At 46.4% G+C, this 18,485-nt stretch overlaps 1 protein-coding gene across 2 annotated transcripts in view; it reads right to left on the reverse strand.

Annotated features, from left to right (window-relative positions):
* Positions 1–17,224, reverse strand: part of Cdc14b (cell division cycle 14B) — a 48,551-nt gene extending 31,327 nt beyond the window's left edge. For both annotated transcript variants that reach the window (XM_026380490.2, XM_077792265.1), the window contains exons 1-5: positions 17,063–17,224; positions 15,700–15,790; positions 14,915–14,990; positions 12,363–12,455; positions 931–1,007 (exon numbers count right to left, since the gene is read on the reverse strand). In XM_026380490.2, coding sequence (XP_026236275.2) covers positions 931–1,007; positions 12,363–12,455; positions 14,915–14,990; positions 15,700–15,790; positions 17,063–17,111 — 386 coding nt within the window. In that variant the 5' untranslated portion in view covers positions 17,112–17,224. The remainder of the gene's footprint in view (positions 1–930; positions 1,008–12,362; positions 12,456–14,914; positions 14,991–15,699; positions 15,791–17,062) is intronic.
* Positions 17,225–18,485: the final 1,261 nt, after the last annotated feature.

Here is an 18,485-nt window from a genome sequence, read left to right on the forward strand (position 1 = left end):
AATACAGTCTTCCCTCCAATGCAATACTGGATTCTGAAGACTGTCCCTAAAGTCTCCCTCAAGGAGTCAAGTCCATGGGCCGTCCACAGAGTTCCTGGAGGAAACTGCCTGTGGCTAGAGAGACCCAATCCAAGGCTCAGCCCCAAGAACATCAGATTCATAACCTTAGATCTTTGTTTAAAGGCCTTCCAGGTTGCATAATAACCCGCAACAACCGACCAATCTGTGGATGGAAGAACAAGGCAACCATGGCTCAATCAAGTGTGCAACAAGCAAAGTTATTTCACACATTCACTACTCGTTAAGCACCATACAGGGCTTTAGATTATCTAGCTAAATCAAGCAACTTGATAAATGAGTAGAGAAACTCATACAATTCAATTTTATTTATTTAAAGAAAAAGAACAACTTTTCTTTAAAATACCTTTAGGACAAGCTCATGGTAAGTTTGAGGTGAGGATGTCACTGCTTTATGAAAAGACCCTGCCATCGTCCGCCTGAGCCCCACAGAGTCGACTCCTGGTCCCGGGGGAGTCTCATCGCCTTGCTCAACTCCTCAGGAGCCACCTGCCAGTGTTAACGCTGAGCACTGTCCCCTCAGGGCCTCAGCTGATCACAAAGCCTCTTTCCATCAAGGCAAGAGGAGACCTGGCTCCCCTCCACCCCAGCACTTCCAGGCACACCCGGCAGGGACTGGAAACCGTGAAACCTTTGGGTGTTGATCACTGGGTGGGGGTGTCACTGAGGTCTGCTGAGCAGAAGGCAAGGACACTGCTCAACACCCTACGATGTTCAAAATGTCAACAGTGTCACTGCAGAGACCCAGAGACCCTACGATGCTACCCACCAGGTCTTCTGCTTTCAGAAACACCACCCAGAGATTCCTGAAGGGTCTGAGTGACCAAATCCACCCATCATTCTTATATTTACCTGAAAGGGATATAGGATGTATCGCCAAAGATTAATATTCTATAGGCATCTTCAGGAGTTCTCCCCAAATATATAACCTACATTTGAAAAGAGAAGAAAAAGGCAATTTACTTCTCAGCGAAGACACACGGCGGCAAAGCTGTGCACAAGTCCTGGCCACAGGCTGAGCGGCGTTCTCAGACTTCCCGGGGAACCTGAGCCCCCGGTGCCCGGCTGGGAATTCCTCATCTGTTTCAATCTGCGCCCTAGAGGGCTTGGAACTTTGAGAACTCTTCATATGGACCTTGGGTGCCAGTGAGGGCGCCATTTTAATAACAGAATGAGGGTTTCACTGCACCCCCATCCACAGAAGGGACCCATGGAGAGAGGGGAGGGGCAGGTGCCAAAGGAGGAGCCACCAAAGCAAGCCCCGCCTTTACTTATTTTTGCAGGGCTGGGGACTGAGCTGGGGACTGAGCCGGCAAGGCTCTACCACTGAACCTCGGCCCAGGACAAAGATTTTTGTTGGGCCCTTTCCATTTAGATGCTGATCCAGTATTACACAAACTCCCATTTGCCTCTTTTGTCTTTGGAACTATGTCACGGGTCGGTTTTCATGTGACAGAGCACTCCAGTGTATGCCCTAGCATTTGACCCTCATGGTGTTCCTTGCATTTCCTACAATTCCAATTTTTCGGCTTTGACATTTATTGCTGGACCATGTACAGGATTTCTGGTCTGTAGTGCTTTTCTCTCAGTACTTTACATTGTTCCAATGTCTTTTTGTTTCTAGTGCTGCTAAAGGATTTTACTATTCTAATTCTCTCCTTCTGCTCCTTCTTACAAGTTATATGTTTGTTCTAGAAACCCCGCCATCTGAATGTCATCTCCAGGACCCCGCTGAGCCTTCCTGGGACATCACAACCTTACTGAAGGGCATTTTCAAGTCACATGTGGGGGACAAAGACACAAGTGCATTAGATTTGGCCCTATATCATTATCAAAATTAGATTAAAATCCAGATGACTTGGAAGATGCGATTTACATTTCACTAATTTAAAAAAAAAAAGGTCACCAGGTTGGGGCTGTGACTCACAGAGCTTGTGCTTGGCATTCCCAGGCCTTGGCGTTCGTCACCAGCACCAAAAAAAAGTGAAAAAGAAACGACTAAAAAAGCCAACTTAAACCTTTTTTATCTCTCCTGCTTACCCTATACATGTCAACTGTTTCTACAAACAAATTATAAGCATTCCATATCTGCTGGTTTCTTTTTAGCTTCCAATTTAGACATTATATACAAACTCTGATGTACTGTTCACGTAGGTGAACTGAAATTCACTTATAATAGGTAGAAAGTCTAAACTATTTCATCAAATGTTGAAATAAAATACAAAATACTGTTTGATTAGAAGAATTATTTTTGTAGAAATCTAAGAGCTGGCAAGATCTAGGGAAATCATATCTTAAAACTACTCCCAAGAGTTGACAGATTACAGACGGCATTTCATCAGTGGGGCTGTGGCTACAGACTCGGTAGAGCACTGGCCCACATGCATGAGGCCCTGGGTTTGCGGCCCCAATGCCTGCCACACACTCACACACTCACACACACACACATACCCATACTCACACACACACTCATAAAAGAAACATTTTCCCAATCATTAGCGAATGGACAGGATATTCTAATACCTACCTATCTAGAGCAGCATACGAACCCACAAAATGACTAACAGAAGATCAATTCCAAGAATAAAGCAGTGCTTTGTTCAATCTTATGTAATATCAAACAAATTTCCAAGTTACAACACTAACTCAGCAGAGTGTCATTTATCATGAACCAACCTCAAGGACATCACCGATGATCCTATGAACCTATCTGTACATCCATTACTTACTCTCCACTTTTCAGCACTCCATTGACTATTTTATCATTATTCATTCAGAAAAATGGCTTACAATTATTTCTTGAAAATGATCTAAATTAAATCTCCTCCAAAAACACACCCAAAAAAAAGCCAGTGGCAGTTGGACAGAAGGTGGTCACTAAAGCAGGTTTCCAGAGACAGAGAGCTTTGGCTAATGACAGGGTTCTAAACACACAGTGCCAAATCGCACTGCAAGGCAAACTCACTGTCCACTCAACACCAAAGGACAGAACCCGGGAGGTGCCCTCCTCAGTGAACTTGCACAAAAAAGGACTTTACATTAAAGTCTGGTTATCATCAAGCCGCCGCCAAACACAGCTGTTGTCACTGCTCCACTACCTGCCCTCGAGGTGGCGATACTGAAGGAGATGAGAGCTGGCGCTTTAGTATTAGTGCTGGGTTTTACGTGAATGTCACTGATGATCCTTAGGAAACTACAGAATGTGCTCTCATATGATGGAAGGGCTCCTTCACAAATGCCAATTTCCCGGTGGAACCCCTGGGGATATCTATTTTGGGCCATTGCAGGAGAAGCCATGGAGCTCTCATTTGTTCCTGGAAAATAAATCTGTCAGCGTTTGTTCCAATTGCAACTGTGTTAGTCAGCTTTCTATCACTGTGAGAAAACGCTGGAGCTAATCAACTTATAAATCAGAAAGGTTTTCTTTGGCTCAGAGTCCTAGAGGTTTCAGTCCATGGTTGCTTTTCATTCTATAGTGGAATTACCTGAACAAATACATAACTCTAGAAAACACACTCATACCTTGAAGCCAATGACAGTGAAAACAGGGTTAGATGAATAATGTGTACATACCTAAATATACCCAATGGGATCCAGAGAAACCCTTCAGAATTCTCCTATGTTTCTAAGACCTTCTCTCAAATTATGTAAGTTTGCATAAAGCAACAATTTAAGATGACCCTTCCTACTCAAGACTGTGGTTCTTGGCTTTAATTACCAAAACTGCAATGGGATACAATCTCCTTGTAACTTTCAAAACAAAAATCATTTTAATACATTAACTAACTGTGGGCTAGTCTTAGAACACAAATTCAAAGAATACAAGGACAATGTAATATTTTTTCCCATGAAGGGAACCTAAATTCTTATTGATGAACTTTGAAAAACTATAATTTTCAAATCCACTTGGGGTTGGGCATGGTGGTGCATGTCTGTAATCCCAGCCACTTGGGAGGCCGAGGCAAGAGAATCCCAAGTCCTCAAGGCCACACTCTTAAGAACTTAGCAAGATCCCCTCTCAAAATAAAAGAATAAAAAGGGATGGGGATATAGCTCAGCAGGTAGGCAGAGCACACCTGAGTAAACACCCCCCCCCCAAAATAAAACCCATGTTGGGGAGTGCACACATAAGGTACAATGAGACAAACTAAAAGAAACCTGCAGATTTAGACTAAATCTCCTTATAGAACTAGCAATGGAGTATTTGCTAACAATCTATAAATTCTGCTTTTCTGCTTGCCTACTCATCCTCCTGATTCAAAAGGCTTTCTCAAGCGAAATTATTCTAGATACATATGTTAAAAGAACCCTACTAAACGCTTCCTAGAGTAACACAATATCTCAGATTAGGAAACTGTCCTAGCAGTTTGGACACCAGGCGTTTCTCAAATTCTTCTGTCTCATCAGAAGCTATGTATGCAGAGTGCACACCCCAATCCCACAGCACTGCTGGGCACCAGGGAGCAACAAAGGGTGACCAAGAGAGTGACAGCTGTGGCAGTGGCTTCCAGGACAGCCAAGAAGACCCCTGTGCTTCTACCTCGTGCAGTCCCCTCCTCCAGTGGGCCCTGCAGAACCACAGTCCGACGTATGCCTTTCGCTCACTTGGATCCCTCACAGGGCAGGAGTGTCACTCTGGGAGGACACTCCTGTGCCCAACACTTGGCAGTACCTTGCCAGGCTTGTGAATGAGCCACCTTAGAAGTGGACCCTCCAGGTAACCGCAGCGCAGGAGAGATCCAGAATCAGACCCAGGCAGGTGAAGCCATTCCTGGGAACCCTGACCAGAGGAAGCACAAGGGAACTGTGCTGCTGTCTGACACTGCTGTGTGCCCTGTGTGCGGGGAGTCTGCTGGCGGCAGGTGACAAAGCAGCTCACCGCCCCTGTCAGCCTGCAGAAGTGACAGGCACAGAGACACGGCTACATGGGCCTACAAGGAGGAGCTCTGTGAGGTGCAAACAGCAATCCTTCAGGAAGAACCAAATGCTGTGCAGAAAGTACTTTAGAAGCCAGCAGTGTTCTTCCAGGTCCTGGAACAAGGTTCTTTTTTGCTGAATAAAACCACAGCTAGCTGGGTGTGGTGGCACACGCCTAGAGCCCTGGCCGCTCAGAGGCTGAGCCCAGGAGTTCAAGGCCAGCCTGGGCCACAGAGTGAGACCCTAACTCTTCACCAAAAAAGTGGGGGAAGCATTTCTAGAACTTTCCATCACCTCCATTTTTAAAACCATGGTCTGCATGCCCCAGAGCTCCTGAGAGAACCTCTGGCCCGTGTTTCAAAGCCCTGCTCACTTGACATTGGACAGACGCAATCGCTGGCTTGAGGAGAAGGACCACAACTCCATCCCTCATCAGTTCACCTTGGACGAGCAAGGCCTCAAGTGATGAAAACCCAGTCAGGCCTGGGCTTCTTATCTCTATTCCTGTAGATGACATTTAAAGCTCTATCTACATTCCCGGACTTCCTCTGGTACAGTTTAAAACCACAACATCACACAGCTCACATCCAGAGTTAAAGACAAAAGACATGAAACCCCAACACCAAACACAGCCCGAGAAGCCAGTGAGCTATTTCCAAATATCTCTGTGGATAAATGTCACAATGTTTGCAAGCATTTAAAATCCTTAAAACTGTTTTCACGTCAGCCAAATGACACAGTCTTTCCTATGCCAAGAATTTGATTGATCTTAAAAAAAAAAAAAAAAAAAAACCACTTTCCACGTCATCACAGAATGTTGGTGAGTCAGTGAAGTCCACACTGAATGGCTGGAAGGAAAAAAGTGAGCGGGGAAAGAGCACTTGAGAAACCACAGCTCCTGCACAAATACGGGCAGGGAAACACCCTAAACCACAGTTTAAAGTAATCAGATGGAGGGGCTGGGGCTGCAGCTCAGTGGAGGGCGTCTGCCTCACACATCGAGGCACTGGTTTCAATCCTCAGCACCACAAAGGAAGGAAGGAAGGAATTGTGTCCATCTACATTTTAAAAATATATTTTAAAAAATCAGATGGAGCTGGGCGTGGTGAGGCACGTCTGTAATCCTAAGGAGGCAGGAGGCTAGAAAGTTCAAGGCTAGCCTCAGCAACTTAGTAAGACCTTGTCCCAAAATAAAAAGGGCTGGGGATGTGACTCAGTGGTTAAGCGCCCCTAGGTTCAAGAATTTCTAGCCACCTCCCCCAAAGTTAATCAGATGATCTTACCTTTCAAAATTTTTTAACTTTTCAAATTATTTTTTTTTAATTTTTTATTAGTTGTTGCTGGATCTTTATTTTATTTGTTTATTTATATGCGGTGCTGAGAATCGAACCTCGTGCCTCCCACATGCTAGGCAAGCGCTCTACCACCAAGCCCCAGCCCCAGCCCTCAAACTACTTTTATTTATTCAGGCAGACTATGGGTTGGTGGGTCGGTGTAATGATCCTCAAAGTATGAAAAAGGAAACTGTAAGTCTGAAGTGGCAGGCGCAGGTCCACAGAGGCAGGACACAGCTAATAAAGTAAGTGCACTGCCCCTGGGTACAAGAGCACATGGGATGCACTGTTTTGAGGAATGGGGACATTTTTTAAAACAAAGTAAAAATCTTGATTTCCTTTTTTATGAGCTCTCCCGATTTTGAACTTGGGCGGGTGGGAATCCCCACGAGTCAGGTGCAGAGGGCAGGCTGTGGCCTTCCTGTCAAGGGCTGCTCAGGCTGTTCCTCACGGGCATTTTGCCGCTGCCTTATTACAGGCAAGAAACCCCACTGAAAAAGGCAGGAATCCTGAAGTCCTGAGCCTCGTCACACCTGCAGCCAAGGATCAAAATGCCTAGAGCCACCTCTCAGAGCCGCCAGCACGCACAGGGCAGCTGGAGGTGAGAAGGGTCAGTAAGGTAACAGTGCGGCTGCCGCTGCCTACACCTGCACCAGGGGCCTCTTCCGGGGCAGCCTCTGCTTCTCAGTGGCAGCCGTGTCCAGTGGCCCAGAGGCGACCTTCCCTGCCGCCTTTCACCATCACCAGGGAGGAGGTCTGCAGAGATGACACCTGCCAAGCCCTGGGTGCCCCACCCGATCAACCTCTGGTCTCAGCTGCCCCAGATGGGTGTGGGGGACCTATCTGCTGAACTGAATTCTGACCCCAGGCTTCCTGACCTCCCCTCCTCCCCCTGGGCTCCCCACACCCCCTGCAGCCACCTTAACCCCAGCACCCACAATTTTAAGTCCAAAGTAATTACATCACTTAAAAAGTGGACCATAGGTTCCAACAATGATCAATGAATAATGATGAGGTCCCCGAGTGCCTGTCTGCTGAGGTGATCTCAAAGTCGATGCAATCTGGGATTCCACTTGCAGACTGCGGAGTTAACATCCTCTTAGAATTTAATTAGTATCATCATTATCCCTATAAATGTTTACACGGCAAGTCATTCCAAAGCTATAAAAACTACTGAAAACTTAAAAAATATATATAGAAATAAAACTTGACCAGGGAAACGGACACGTTACTACCATAATTACCTCTGCCAAAGTTATCTCTCAAATACTAGAAAACAGCAAATTTGCAAGCTATATGCCAACAGTTTGCTTATGTTATATATTTTTTACTCAGAATGCTTTGCATTTACTTTACACACAGAAAAATGTTAGAAATGGTGGTTAATTTTCCAGACTAGCCCTCAAATGTACATTTAATCTGTAGAAGAGCTCAGTAATGTTGTACAGCAGGAAAACTTGAATTCTCTGAAGTCAGTTCACTAAATCACTAAACGCCATCTACCAATCCTCGGTCTCTTTCAAATCATTCAATCTCTCTCTCTCTCTCTCTCTCTCTCTCTCTCTCTCTCTCTCTCTCTCTCTCTCTCTTTTTCTCTCTCTCACATACACACACATACACATACACACACACACACACACACTCTCTCTCTCTCTCTCTCTCTCTCTCTCTCTCTTTTTTCCCAGTGCTGGGGACTGAACGGAGGGCCCTGGGCATGGTAGGTAGCACATGCTCTACCACTGACCTACACCACCAGCCCCTCAAATGTTTTTCTGCAACTAGAAATCGTTGTTCCTACCTACTACTAGACCCAGCACACCACCTCCATTAAAAAGTACACATCTAAAACTTTGTGATAAAGTGACAATTATCTATAATGCACCAATTTAAAAAAAAGAAAAAAATTAACAATTTAAAGTTAATGTAACTGATATATGCTTCATTTTTTAAAAAATTCTTGAAGTGATTTTTAAATCACTTCAGTTCTTGAATGGCTGCCAAAACAACAACAACAAAATTTTGATTCCTAAATACAAATGTGGTAAGTATATCATTGGCTTAGCCAACCAAAAGATCATGTAGCTCTCCCTTGATCCTTAGGACTGGTCCCAGAACTTCCCTCAATTAAAAAAATAAATAAATAACCTTATATCAAAAGGCATGGTATTTGCCTACAGCCCATGCACATCCTCTGATGTGGTTTAAATTTTCTTTCAGCACCTAAAACAACACAAATGCTATCTAAATAGTTACTGCAGTCTATGATCCAGGGAACAGTGAAAAAAAAGAGCTTCTGTGTGCTCCGCACACGTCTCGATGGGCTGGAACCCAGGGCCGCCTTCTGGCCAGGCAAGCACTCTCCCACTGAGCCACATCCTCAGCCCTTTCAGATGCAATTTTAAAATAGGTATTTTCTGATGTGCGGTTGGCTGAACTCATGGACATGAAACTCACTGTTTAATCCCACCCAGCAAAGATGCACATTCATTTAGAAAATCCCCAACTCCCCAAAAGCTAATGAGATGTTTTCTTGCACATCTTTAAAAATATATATATATATATATACAAGTTGTTGATTGACATTTATATATATATATATATATATATATATATATATATTGCTGAGAATCAAACCCAGTGCCTCATGCATTCCAGGAAAGTGCGCTACCGCTGAGCCCCAGCCCCAGCCCCTTCTTGTGCATTGTAAAAAATGTTTAGCAGATGTGTTCAAAACCCACCCAGCCTTTGTTTAGATCATTTTAAAACAGGTCATAAAATTCTTGTTCTGCAGCAATCAAAACTCCTTCCTTTGAAAACTGGCAATTAGAGGGGAATGACCGTTCACTCGGCCTGTTCATTTGGACACTTGGTAGGGGGACCAACAGTCCAACTGGAAGAAGGAAAGCTTGACTCCCTTAAAAGAAAGCCAGGGAGTCAACAAAGCCGAGGGGAATACGCACCGAGCCCCCGGGGAGCCTGGTGTGGGCAAGCGCAGGGGGCACAGCTCACCCCCGGGATGAGGTCTGAGGGTCACCTTCAGGTGATTGCACCACTGTGCAAACATCACAGGGTGTGCTGACACCACAAGACATCACTGAGCCCTGCAACCTGCGGCCACGGCCCGTCGCTGGCCAAAGCATCACTGTTTTATAAACTGCTGTTTAAAACACCAGACTGAGAGCTGATGTGACGATGCCCAAACCCACCTGTAGGGGGCTGTGAGTCACAGGAGAAAGGCACACACTGAGGGGCTGGATGGTTACCCACAACCCAGTGGTCATTTTCAGCATTGTTAATAGTGATCCAAGTATTTCATGTTTTCTGATGTTGTGCAACCTTTACTGTTAATGGATAAGCCTCTGTTTTAACTTCCAGTACACAAGAAATACACAGAATGGAGTAGCTTTGTGGAGTTAAAAGAAACCACAAGAAAAAAAGTGAAACTCAAAAAGCAAAGAGACCATTCTACCAGATGCCAAGGCTGGCCCCGTTGATAAGTCAGTGCCATCAAGAAGTGATTGTGCCAGGCTTGGTGGCACACATCTGTAACGGTAGCAGCTCAGGAGGCTGAGGCAGGAGGATCTCAAATTCAAGGCGAGCCTCAGCAACTTAGCAGGACTCTAAGGAACCTAGCAAGACCCTGTCTCAACATAAAAAATAAAGGGGGCAGGGCTGGGTTGAAGCTCAGTGGTGGAGCGCTTGACTGGCACGGGTGAGGCACTGGGTTCCATCCTCAGCAACACATAAAAACAAATGAAGAAAAAGTAAAGCTTAAATTCTTTTAAAAATTAAAATGAAAGGGGCTCAGGATGTGGCTTAAATGCCCCTGGATTCAATCTCTGGTATTTAAAAAAGAAAAAAAAAAAAAGGATCCTATCAAGAAGAGATGGCAAAGGCACTGAGCCTCATGCATGTGGTTGCAGATTAGATCATTTGGACGTTTGAGGCCAATATGGAAAACACCAATACAATCTGGGCATAAAGATGATAAAATATGTACTAATACAAAAGAACAGATCACTGACTAAAAAAAGAAGCAGGCAATAAAACTGCTTATAAACACAAAACCTATAACATGCATGTACATGACTGCATACATATGTCCTGCTTCTATAAAATATAAAGGTTCTTCCTAAAATTCTCAAGGGTGCAAATATAGGTTTTTGTGCATGATATTACTTTTTACAAAAACAGAATTTCAAAATTTACAAACTGTGTTTTAATCATGAATTTGCTTTACAAAGCATTTCCATTTCCATTTCCAATCTCACCTTTAGTTTGGCATGAGAAGGCTAAGCACTGGGACCCCAAAATCTAGCAAATAGGAAGCAGTCAGTGGCACATCCATAGAATAGAGACAAGTTCCCCATTTCACGAAACAATAGGGCACACTTATTCTTTTGCAGAGGAAAAAACCTCTTTGAGTTCCTACTCTTTTCACAGAGGTGCAGAAGAATTTTGGCTTCATTCTGCTTTCAATTACCAAAGATTCTCCCACCAGATGGGTGAACTAGGAAAGCCACTTACCAGGCCACGAAAAGGGCAAAACTTTGAAATGCACTTAAGACAAAGGAATCTAATACACAGCACACCGACCGTCCGACCAACCGACAGAAGGGCTAACGGAGGCCGGGCATGACTGTCCCTATTTAAACCTTCTGAAGCCCAACCTCTTTTGTTTTAAGATAAATAATAAAGTATGAATGCTTTATATCCAAAAGGACACATGGGACATCCTCTCCCCACTCCCTGTCAAGTCTTTTTACACATACAATGATGAACAGACCATGATCCCTACAGAAGCCCGGAGTTTAGAGGAAGGATGAAGTGGACAGTCCATTCGGAGTATTTTCTTCCTAATGATTCTTCCTCTGGGTTTTTGGTCTTAACGTCGCCAGGCAAGCTGACTGTGAAAACTCTTTACCACCTGTAAAATTCCTCCACGACTCCAGCAAAGGTTATCGGAGCTGCAGGTGAATTTATAGGGATCATCACTCATCTCTACCAGGCTTCAACAGAGAGCTCACTGGACTTTGACCAGTCAAAGTGTCGCTGATGGCTTGGGCGCTCTACCTTCCGGGGCCGGCCACCTCATACCCGACACTCCTCCTCCACTCTCTCCTGCTCCTAGGAGACCATCAGGGCTGCTCCAACCTCCTCCTTTCTCCAGCCGGGGAGGGCTTCAAAGGCTTGTCACAGCCAAACTGTAATCCTCTGGCTGGGATCTGAGCAGAGCTGGGCGAACAAACTGGAGTGCATGTCCTAATCAGCTTACCCTGGCGCTGTCCTAACCAATCACCCAGAACCAACCAAAAGTGCAAAATCCTGAAGGATTTCTAAATACGAGCACATTAATCATTTAAAAAAAAAAAAAAAAGCTTCTGTGTGCCAAGACACAACCAAGAACAGTCCAAGTCACACCCAGCTGGGAACAAACATGACAAGAAACTGTCCATAACTATGCCAAGAGGTTATTTTTTTCCCCACTAGTAGTTTAAAAAAAGCAACAGCAGAGGGCTGGAAGCGCCGTTGAGTGGTGGATGGATTGGTGGGTGCCTGCTTGGGATGCCTGGGGCCTGGGCTCAGTCCCCAGCACCCCGGAGGCAGGGAGAAGAGCAGTAAGATTTGAAAAGCAGTTACTCACTTCCAACATTTACCCAGTGTTCTGTTTTATTTTTAAGAAAACTCTCCCTAGGCTCCCCACCCCCACCTAAGCACCGTCTCCTTCAGCAGGTCAATTTTTTTTTTTAATACCTTTGTTTTGTTTATTTAGGGTTTTTTTGTTTGTTTTTAATGCGGTGCTGGTGATTGAACAGTGCCTCACACATGCCAGGCAAGCGCTCTACCACTGAGCCACAACCCTGGCCCAGCTGGTTGGTTTATAAAAAGCAAAATATATGCCCTTGGTTTGTTTTTAGAAACAAACCAAGACAGAACCTTAGAAAAAGTGACTTCGAAATTCCACCCGAGATTTAAAGAACCACCGAAGTATACGTTTTTATGAATAGGTCAGGAAACTAGTGAAGTACTTACCATATAACATCCAACAAGGAAAGCAGCATTAGCTTGTTTTCTCTGATCAGAGCCAGTAAAATGAATAATTTTCTTCCTTATCATTGTAATGGACTGCGTGAAAATAAATAGTTGTTAGCATTTCCTTTTTGAGTTTTCTAAAACTTCACTTCGTGATAACACAAATTCACAATCTCACCAGAGAAGCACACACGTTAGCAAGGCCGTGGGAAAGACCAACACTGCTACCCAAAGATACCAGGCACCTTCCCACAAAGGGCATGTTCTGAAGCACGGATGAACAGGAGGCTAAAGGGACAGAGACGCGTCCTGATCCAGGCTGACAGCCCACCGCTGGCTCATTTCCAAGAGGACCTGCAGGGCCGTAAAACCAAGGACCCTCAGGACCGTGCTCAATCTGAATGCCACAGCCGCTCACAGTGCTGGGCGTTCCCAGGCTGTGATGTTCAGCCACGGGTCTCCACGTTGTCCACAACTGGTCATGTGTGTGGGTGTGTAAGCAAACGTCTCAAAGTCTAAAAGGCAACAACAAAGGAGACGGCACCTCTGCCACACAACTTCTCTTTCCTGTTCGCTTTTTCAAGTAATCCAAGCACCACTATGTTAAAACACAAAGGTAGAGGCTGGGGCTGTAGCTCAGTTGGCAGAGTGCTTGCCTCCCATGCACAAGGCCCTGGGTTCAATCCCCAGCACCACACACACACAAAAATACAAGAGTTTACAGAACAGTGCAAAAATACTCCATGCCGCCTAGAACCCGAAGAGTGGAATCCTGGGAGGGGCCGTGGAGGGGGCTCCAGTGGGCTCCTCTGGGGCTGCTGACTTTGTCCTGGAACTGCTGCTCAAGACACTTGCCCAAAGAATTCAGTCTGCACATGTGCAGAGCTACACACCCGTGGTCTGCATGCACTGCACCCCAACATGCACGTCATACTCAGAGTCTAATACAGAGTTTAATACAGAGAGAAACGGCAGTCAGAGGTGAAAGGAGCACTTCCCCGCTGCACCTCACTGCTGCGAGGAAAAGAAACTGGGGGAAGGAGGGAAAGGGACACATTCAGCTGAGTGTATCTGGCCTGGCTTCTCTAAGTCCATTTTCCAGTGTTTCAATATTCTGCGCTTTCTTGATGAATGCAGACACAGTTTCCTTTACTGGTTTACATAGAGTAAGAGACACAAGTTGATTTAAAAAAAATTATATATATGATAATTAAAAAAACAAAGCCCTGGCAGTGGCACATGCCTGCAATCCCAACCACTTGGGAGGCAAAGACAAGAGGATCAAAAGTTCAAGACCAGCCACAGCAACATAGCAAGACTCTGTCTCAAAATTTAAAATAAGAGCTGGGGAGGTAGCTCAGTAGCAGAGCAGCCCAGGGTTCAATCCCCAGTGCCAAACCAACCAACCCAACCAACCATCAGCCATCTAGTAGCACAACAGGACAGTCTTCACATTGTAAGTCGTCCTAGTAAACTACTTTTAAAAAGAATTGAGATTGGTTTTGGTTGACCCAGACCAAAGGATAAGAGTCCAGAGACAGCTAGGCATAGTAGTGACTCTTTCAAAATTAAAGCAAAGAAATACAAGAAGGGGCAAATAAAAGGAATTATTTTCAGCTTCCCAGCCCTGTGGGAAACAAAATACCTGCCACTGGCAAGTGAAAAGAGGAATGTTCACATTCCTATTTAAGGGAGCCCAGGAGGAATACAAGGTGATGCTTGGGGGGGAGGGGGTTCCTTACTCAAACGTTTTTAATTAAGGCAAATTAAAATTTGAAAGTGAAAAAATTTGTAAAGTTGCCTGGTAGACAATCCACTGAACAACTCTTTAAAAAAGACCTGCTTCCCAAATGCAGACAATATACAGTAAACCAATGCATTACTGCTTGCAAGTGGTACCATAAACCTTTCCAATTGTGCCTGACCAATAATGCAAAGTTTCTAAAAGAATGAGGTCAAAATTTAAGCCAAGAGAAATAATCTTCAGTGATATGCCATTTGTCTTTGCCCCCCTCAATCATGAAGTATACAAGGTCAAAGAGTCACAACTAGTACTATATAATGGGGATTCTAAGACAGGAGAGATAGCAGAGCCCATTTTTCCTGTTAGTTTGCTAGCAATCCCTCATCACAATAAAGAAAGAACAATGACCAAAGCCCGGAAAGAATTTCTCATGCCATTAAGTCAGACAGTAGAGTCTTACTGAATTAACCAACCTCCACTTTGACTTTTCAAGTATTTGAGCATCAGCAACCCAAGTTAAATCAGCTGGCCCAAATTTTAACTGTTCCAACAAAACTCTAGAAAATAAATATAAGCACTATGACTTTACAAGACAAACAAATGTTTGTCCTAAACACCACTACAGTGACATCCTAAAAAAAGTCATTTCAGTAAGAAATGGTATTCTTAAAGGGAAAGAATGCTTTCAAACCCTCTATGAATTTTTTTAAAACCTTAAAAAAAAAAAAGAGAAGTTGTCCTTAATTTCTTCCCAAGACTAAATTAACAATAATTACTCAGGTCAAATCTTAAACAAAAAAGACTTTACCTTGAGTTTCTTATTTATCTTGCAACAATATCTGTAAACCATTGCCAGATTGAGTGGTCCGAAATCTGCGTAGAAGCTTTAAAAATAAAAAAATAAAAGCATGTATGTATATTCTAAATACTCTGAATACAAATGCCTTTGTGTTTGTGTGTGTGTGTGTGTGTGTGTGTGTGTATAAGATCAAATTAAGGACCAGAGTGCATCCACCAAACCAACCGATCAGGTCACACAATTCAAAGCACCCCTTCTAGTGGTAGGCAAGTTCCGGTAAGCAATGCCTACTGAAAATAAGCAACCAGGGGGCTGGGGGGTGACTCAGTGCTGGAGCACCTGTCTGGCACACTTGAGGCCCTGGTGCTCCATCCTCAACAAAGTAACACACACAACACACACACACACACACACACATACACACACACACAACAGGGGTCACAGCCTCCCTGAAACCTCAATTAACATGAAAATACCTTCCAAAATAAGCAAGTTGTTCTTCTATTCATATTTTCTACTGGAGAAACCCATGTTTAACTTAGTATACACTGTCTCATTGCAGTGCAAACTATTAAATACTGAATCTACAGGTTTAAATATAGGAAAGGCCTTTCATTTTCATTTCCCTCCTTAAAGGTCTATTTTATTACTAGTTTTTTGTTTTTTTAAAAAGCATCTTGCAATGAGCAACCAACAGTTTTGTGAGTTTCCAGGGCTTTGCTTGTAATAAACATACCTTTAGATTGTTCAAAAAAAAAAAAAAAGTTACAAATCTTTTTAAAAGCAATACTTACTTCTCATATTCAAGTTCATTATCTATGCTGAAATAATGTTCATTTGATGCACTCTTTGGTCTGCTGTAGAGAATGGCAAAACAAAGGCGATCTGAAATGGAAAAATTGCAATGTTCCTTCCTTCAAGTTATTTAAAATAAAATTTTAAAAGTTTCCTATAGCATGGTGCAACTATTCCTCAGATAAAGTCAAGAGTCTTATTTTTTTCCATGCATGTTTCAGATGGTAGTGGTGGCAAAAGATAATTTCAAAATATTCTGACTGTGGATGGATAAGAATAAGCAAAATTTTTAAAGGAAAAATTGCCTTTAAACCTAAGTTTCATCAGTAGTGACATCACATCTAGTGATAAGGTCTGACTTCTGAAGGAACTAAAACTTGAGTTCCCCTGGACTAAGACATTTCAACAAAGACCGCACAGCATACATTTGGTGCTTTACTACTAGCTTCAGCTCAAGCTTCCAGCCATCTGGAAAGTCATTTCGGTAAGAATGCTTTCAAAATTACTGTTCGCAGCTAGCAGAAAACAGCCAAACAAACCATATGTTTACCCAACTGTTGGCAGGGATTGCTGTTTTTTTTTTTAATTTGGAATCACTACTTTGTGTTTTTTAAACAATAAGACAAATTAATATTAATTAAAACCCAAGAAATGAGAGGTTTCTGCATAATGAGACAGATGAACTTGTGCTTCTTAACTGCAGACAAGAGGGTATGGGGCACGAGAATGTTTATGTTCAGAAGCTTCACCCTTCTCCCCCCACCCAAAAAAAGGTGGCCCAAGTCCTCAAAGTCCTCTGCACGCGGTAGTAACTCCAGTCGTGCTAGGGGATACTTACACTCAAAACGTGGCAAAAATGAAGGCAGCCTTCAAAGCGCGTGTGACTTTCAGACAAGAAACAGGGCGCCAGCTGGCATCCTTTCCCCCAGTGGTAAACTTTTTTTTTCCCCCTGGTCTGCGATTCAACTCACGCCAACTGCTACATTTATTTCCTCATAAACTCAACTCCACATTCCTGGCAGCGGGTGACAGACAGGCTCACTCCTTTCCAACCACCAGCGACCTCTGATCCCGCACAGCACCCAGGACTGCGCTCGGGACGTGGGGTGGCTGCAGGGCAGGGAGGACACGGGCCTGTCCACCTGGGAGGCTTCGCCAAGCCGGACCCTGGGGTCTGCCCTGGACGCCCACCTCTCCAAGCCCAAGGGTGCCCGCGAGTGCAGGGCTCGTGGGCACCGCCCGTGCCTCCGATGTAGGGGCGCCCTCCCGCCGGCCCTGTCACCTCAGCCACCAGTGAGCCCTGCGCCCAGATGCCTACCCTAGTGCCACCTCAGTCCCAGAGCCCCCCCCCCCCCGCCTCACCTTGGATCACCTCGGCCACCAGAGCGGACCCTGCGCCCGGGCGGCTCATAACGCTGGGGCATCTGGAGGGCGGGGACAGAGGGACCCGAGGGTCGGGACAGCCAGCAGAGAGGAGAGGTGGAGCCGCGACCACACCCCCAAGTTTAAAAACAGAAAGTTTAAAGGGCCGCGCCCAGCACAGCACCGCGCTGCGCAGCACCGCCCCGGGATGACAGACAGGCGCGGGCCAACCCGGAAGTGCAGAACTGGGTCCCCGAGGAGGTCCCCGAGGGTGGGCGGCGACGCGCGGGACAGACAGGGTGCCTGCTGCGCGCAGCGGCGTCAGAGGCCGCGGGCCAGAGCGCCACGGGGCAGGCCCAGGAGGACTCCCAGGGCACCAGGGCGCGGCGCGAGGACGGCGGGGCTCCAGGCCGGGGCCTGTCCGCCGCCCTCAGCCGCCCGCCCCGCGGCCAGGGGGCGCTGCAGCCCGCAGGCGCTCGCGAGGGGAGGGTCCTGGGCGTGCACCAGAGGCAGCCCAGACCCGCGTGCACGGCCGAGACCCCCGTGGGCAGCCAAGGCACACCCCGGGCAGGCTTAACACCCTTGCGCAACCATGACACCCCTGCGCGGCCAAGAACCCACTGGGCAACCATAACCCACCCCGTGCGCAGGGAGCGCAGCCACACGGTCCTGCGCACCTATGACCCCAAGCGCAGCCGCAAGGCCCCACTGCGCAGCCACAAGGACCCCCTGCGTGACCACGATGCCTCCTGACCGGGCCAAGGTCCCCCTGCAGGGCCACGACACCCCCTGAGTGGCCAAGGCCGTCTGGCACGGCCAGGATGCCTCCTGCGCGCCCCAGGTCCACCTGCGCGGCCGCGACGCCTCCCCCTACGCGGGCCAAGGTCCCCCTGCACGGCCACGACGACACCCCCTGTGAGGCCAAGGTCCCCCTGCAAGGTCACGACTGTGCCCCCTGTGCCGCCAAGATTCCCCTGCACGGCCACGACTGCGCCCCCTACGCCACCAAGTCCACACTGCGCGGTCGAGACTGCGCCCCCTGTGCGACTAAGCCTACACTGAGCGGTCGCAACTGCGCCCCCTGTGCGACCAAGTGGTGCACCCAAGGCCCCACTGTGCAGCCTGGACAACGCCAGCTGCGCAGCCAGGATGACCCTCCCTGAGCGGCCAGCACGCCCCCTGCGACGGCCAAGGCCCCACTGCAAGACCACGACGCCCCCCGCGCGGCCACGACGACGCCCCCTTCGCTGGCCAAGTCCCCACTGCACGGCTATGACGATGCCCCCTGTGCGGCCAAGCCCCCACTGGGTGGCCAAGGACCCACTGCGCAGCCAGGACGACACCAGCTGCGCAGCCATGAAGATGCCCCTGCAGCAGCCAAGGCCCCACTGCGCAGGCACGAGGCCCCCTGCGCAACGCACTC

This window comes from Urocitellus parryii, chromosome 13 (genome assembly GCF_045843805.1).
Source record: "Urocitellus parryii isolate mUroPar1 chromosome 13, mUroPar1.hap1, whole genome shotgun sequence".
Lineage (NCBI taxonomy): Eukaryota > Metazoa > Chordata > Mammalia > Rodentia > Sciuridae > Urocitellus > Urocitellus parryii.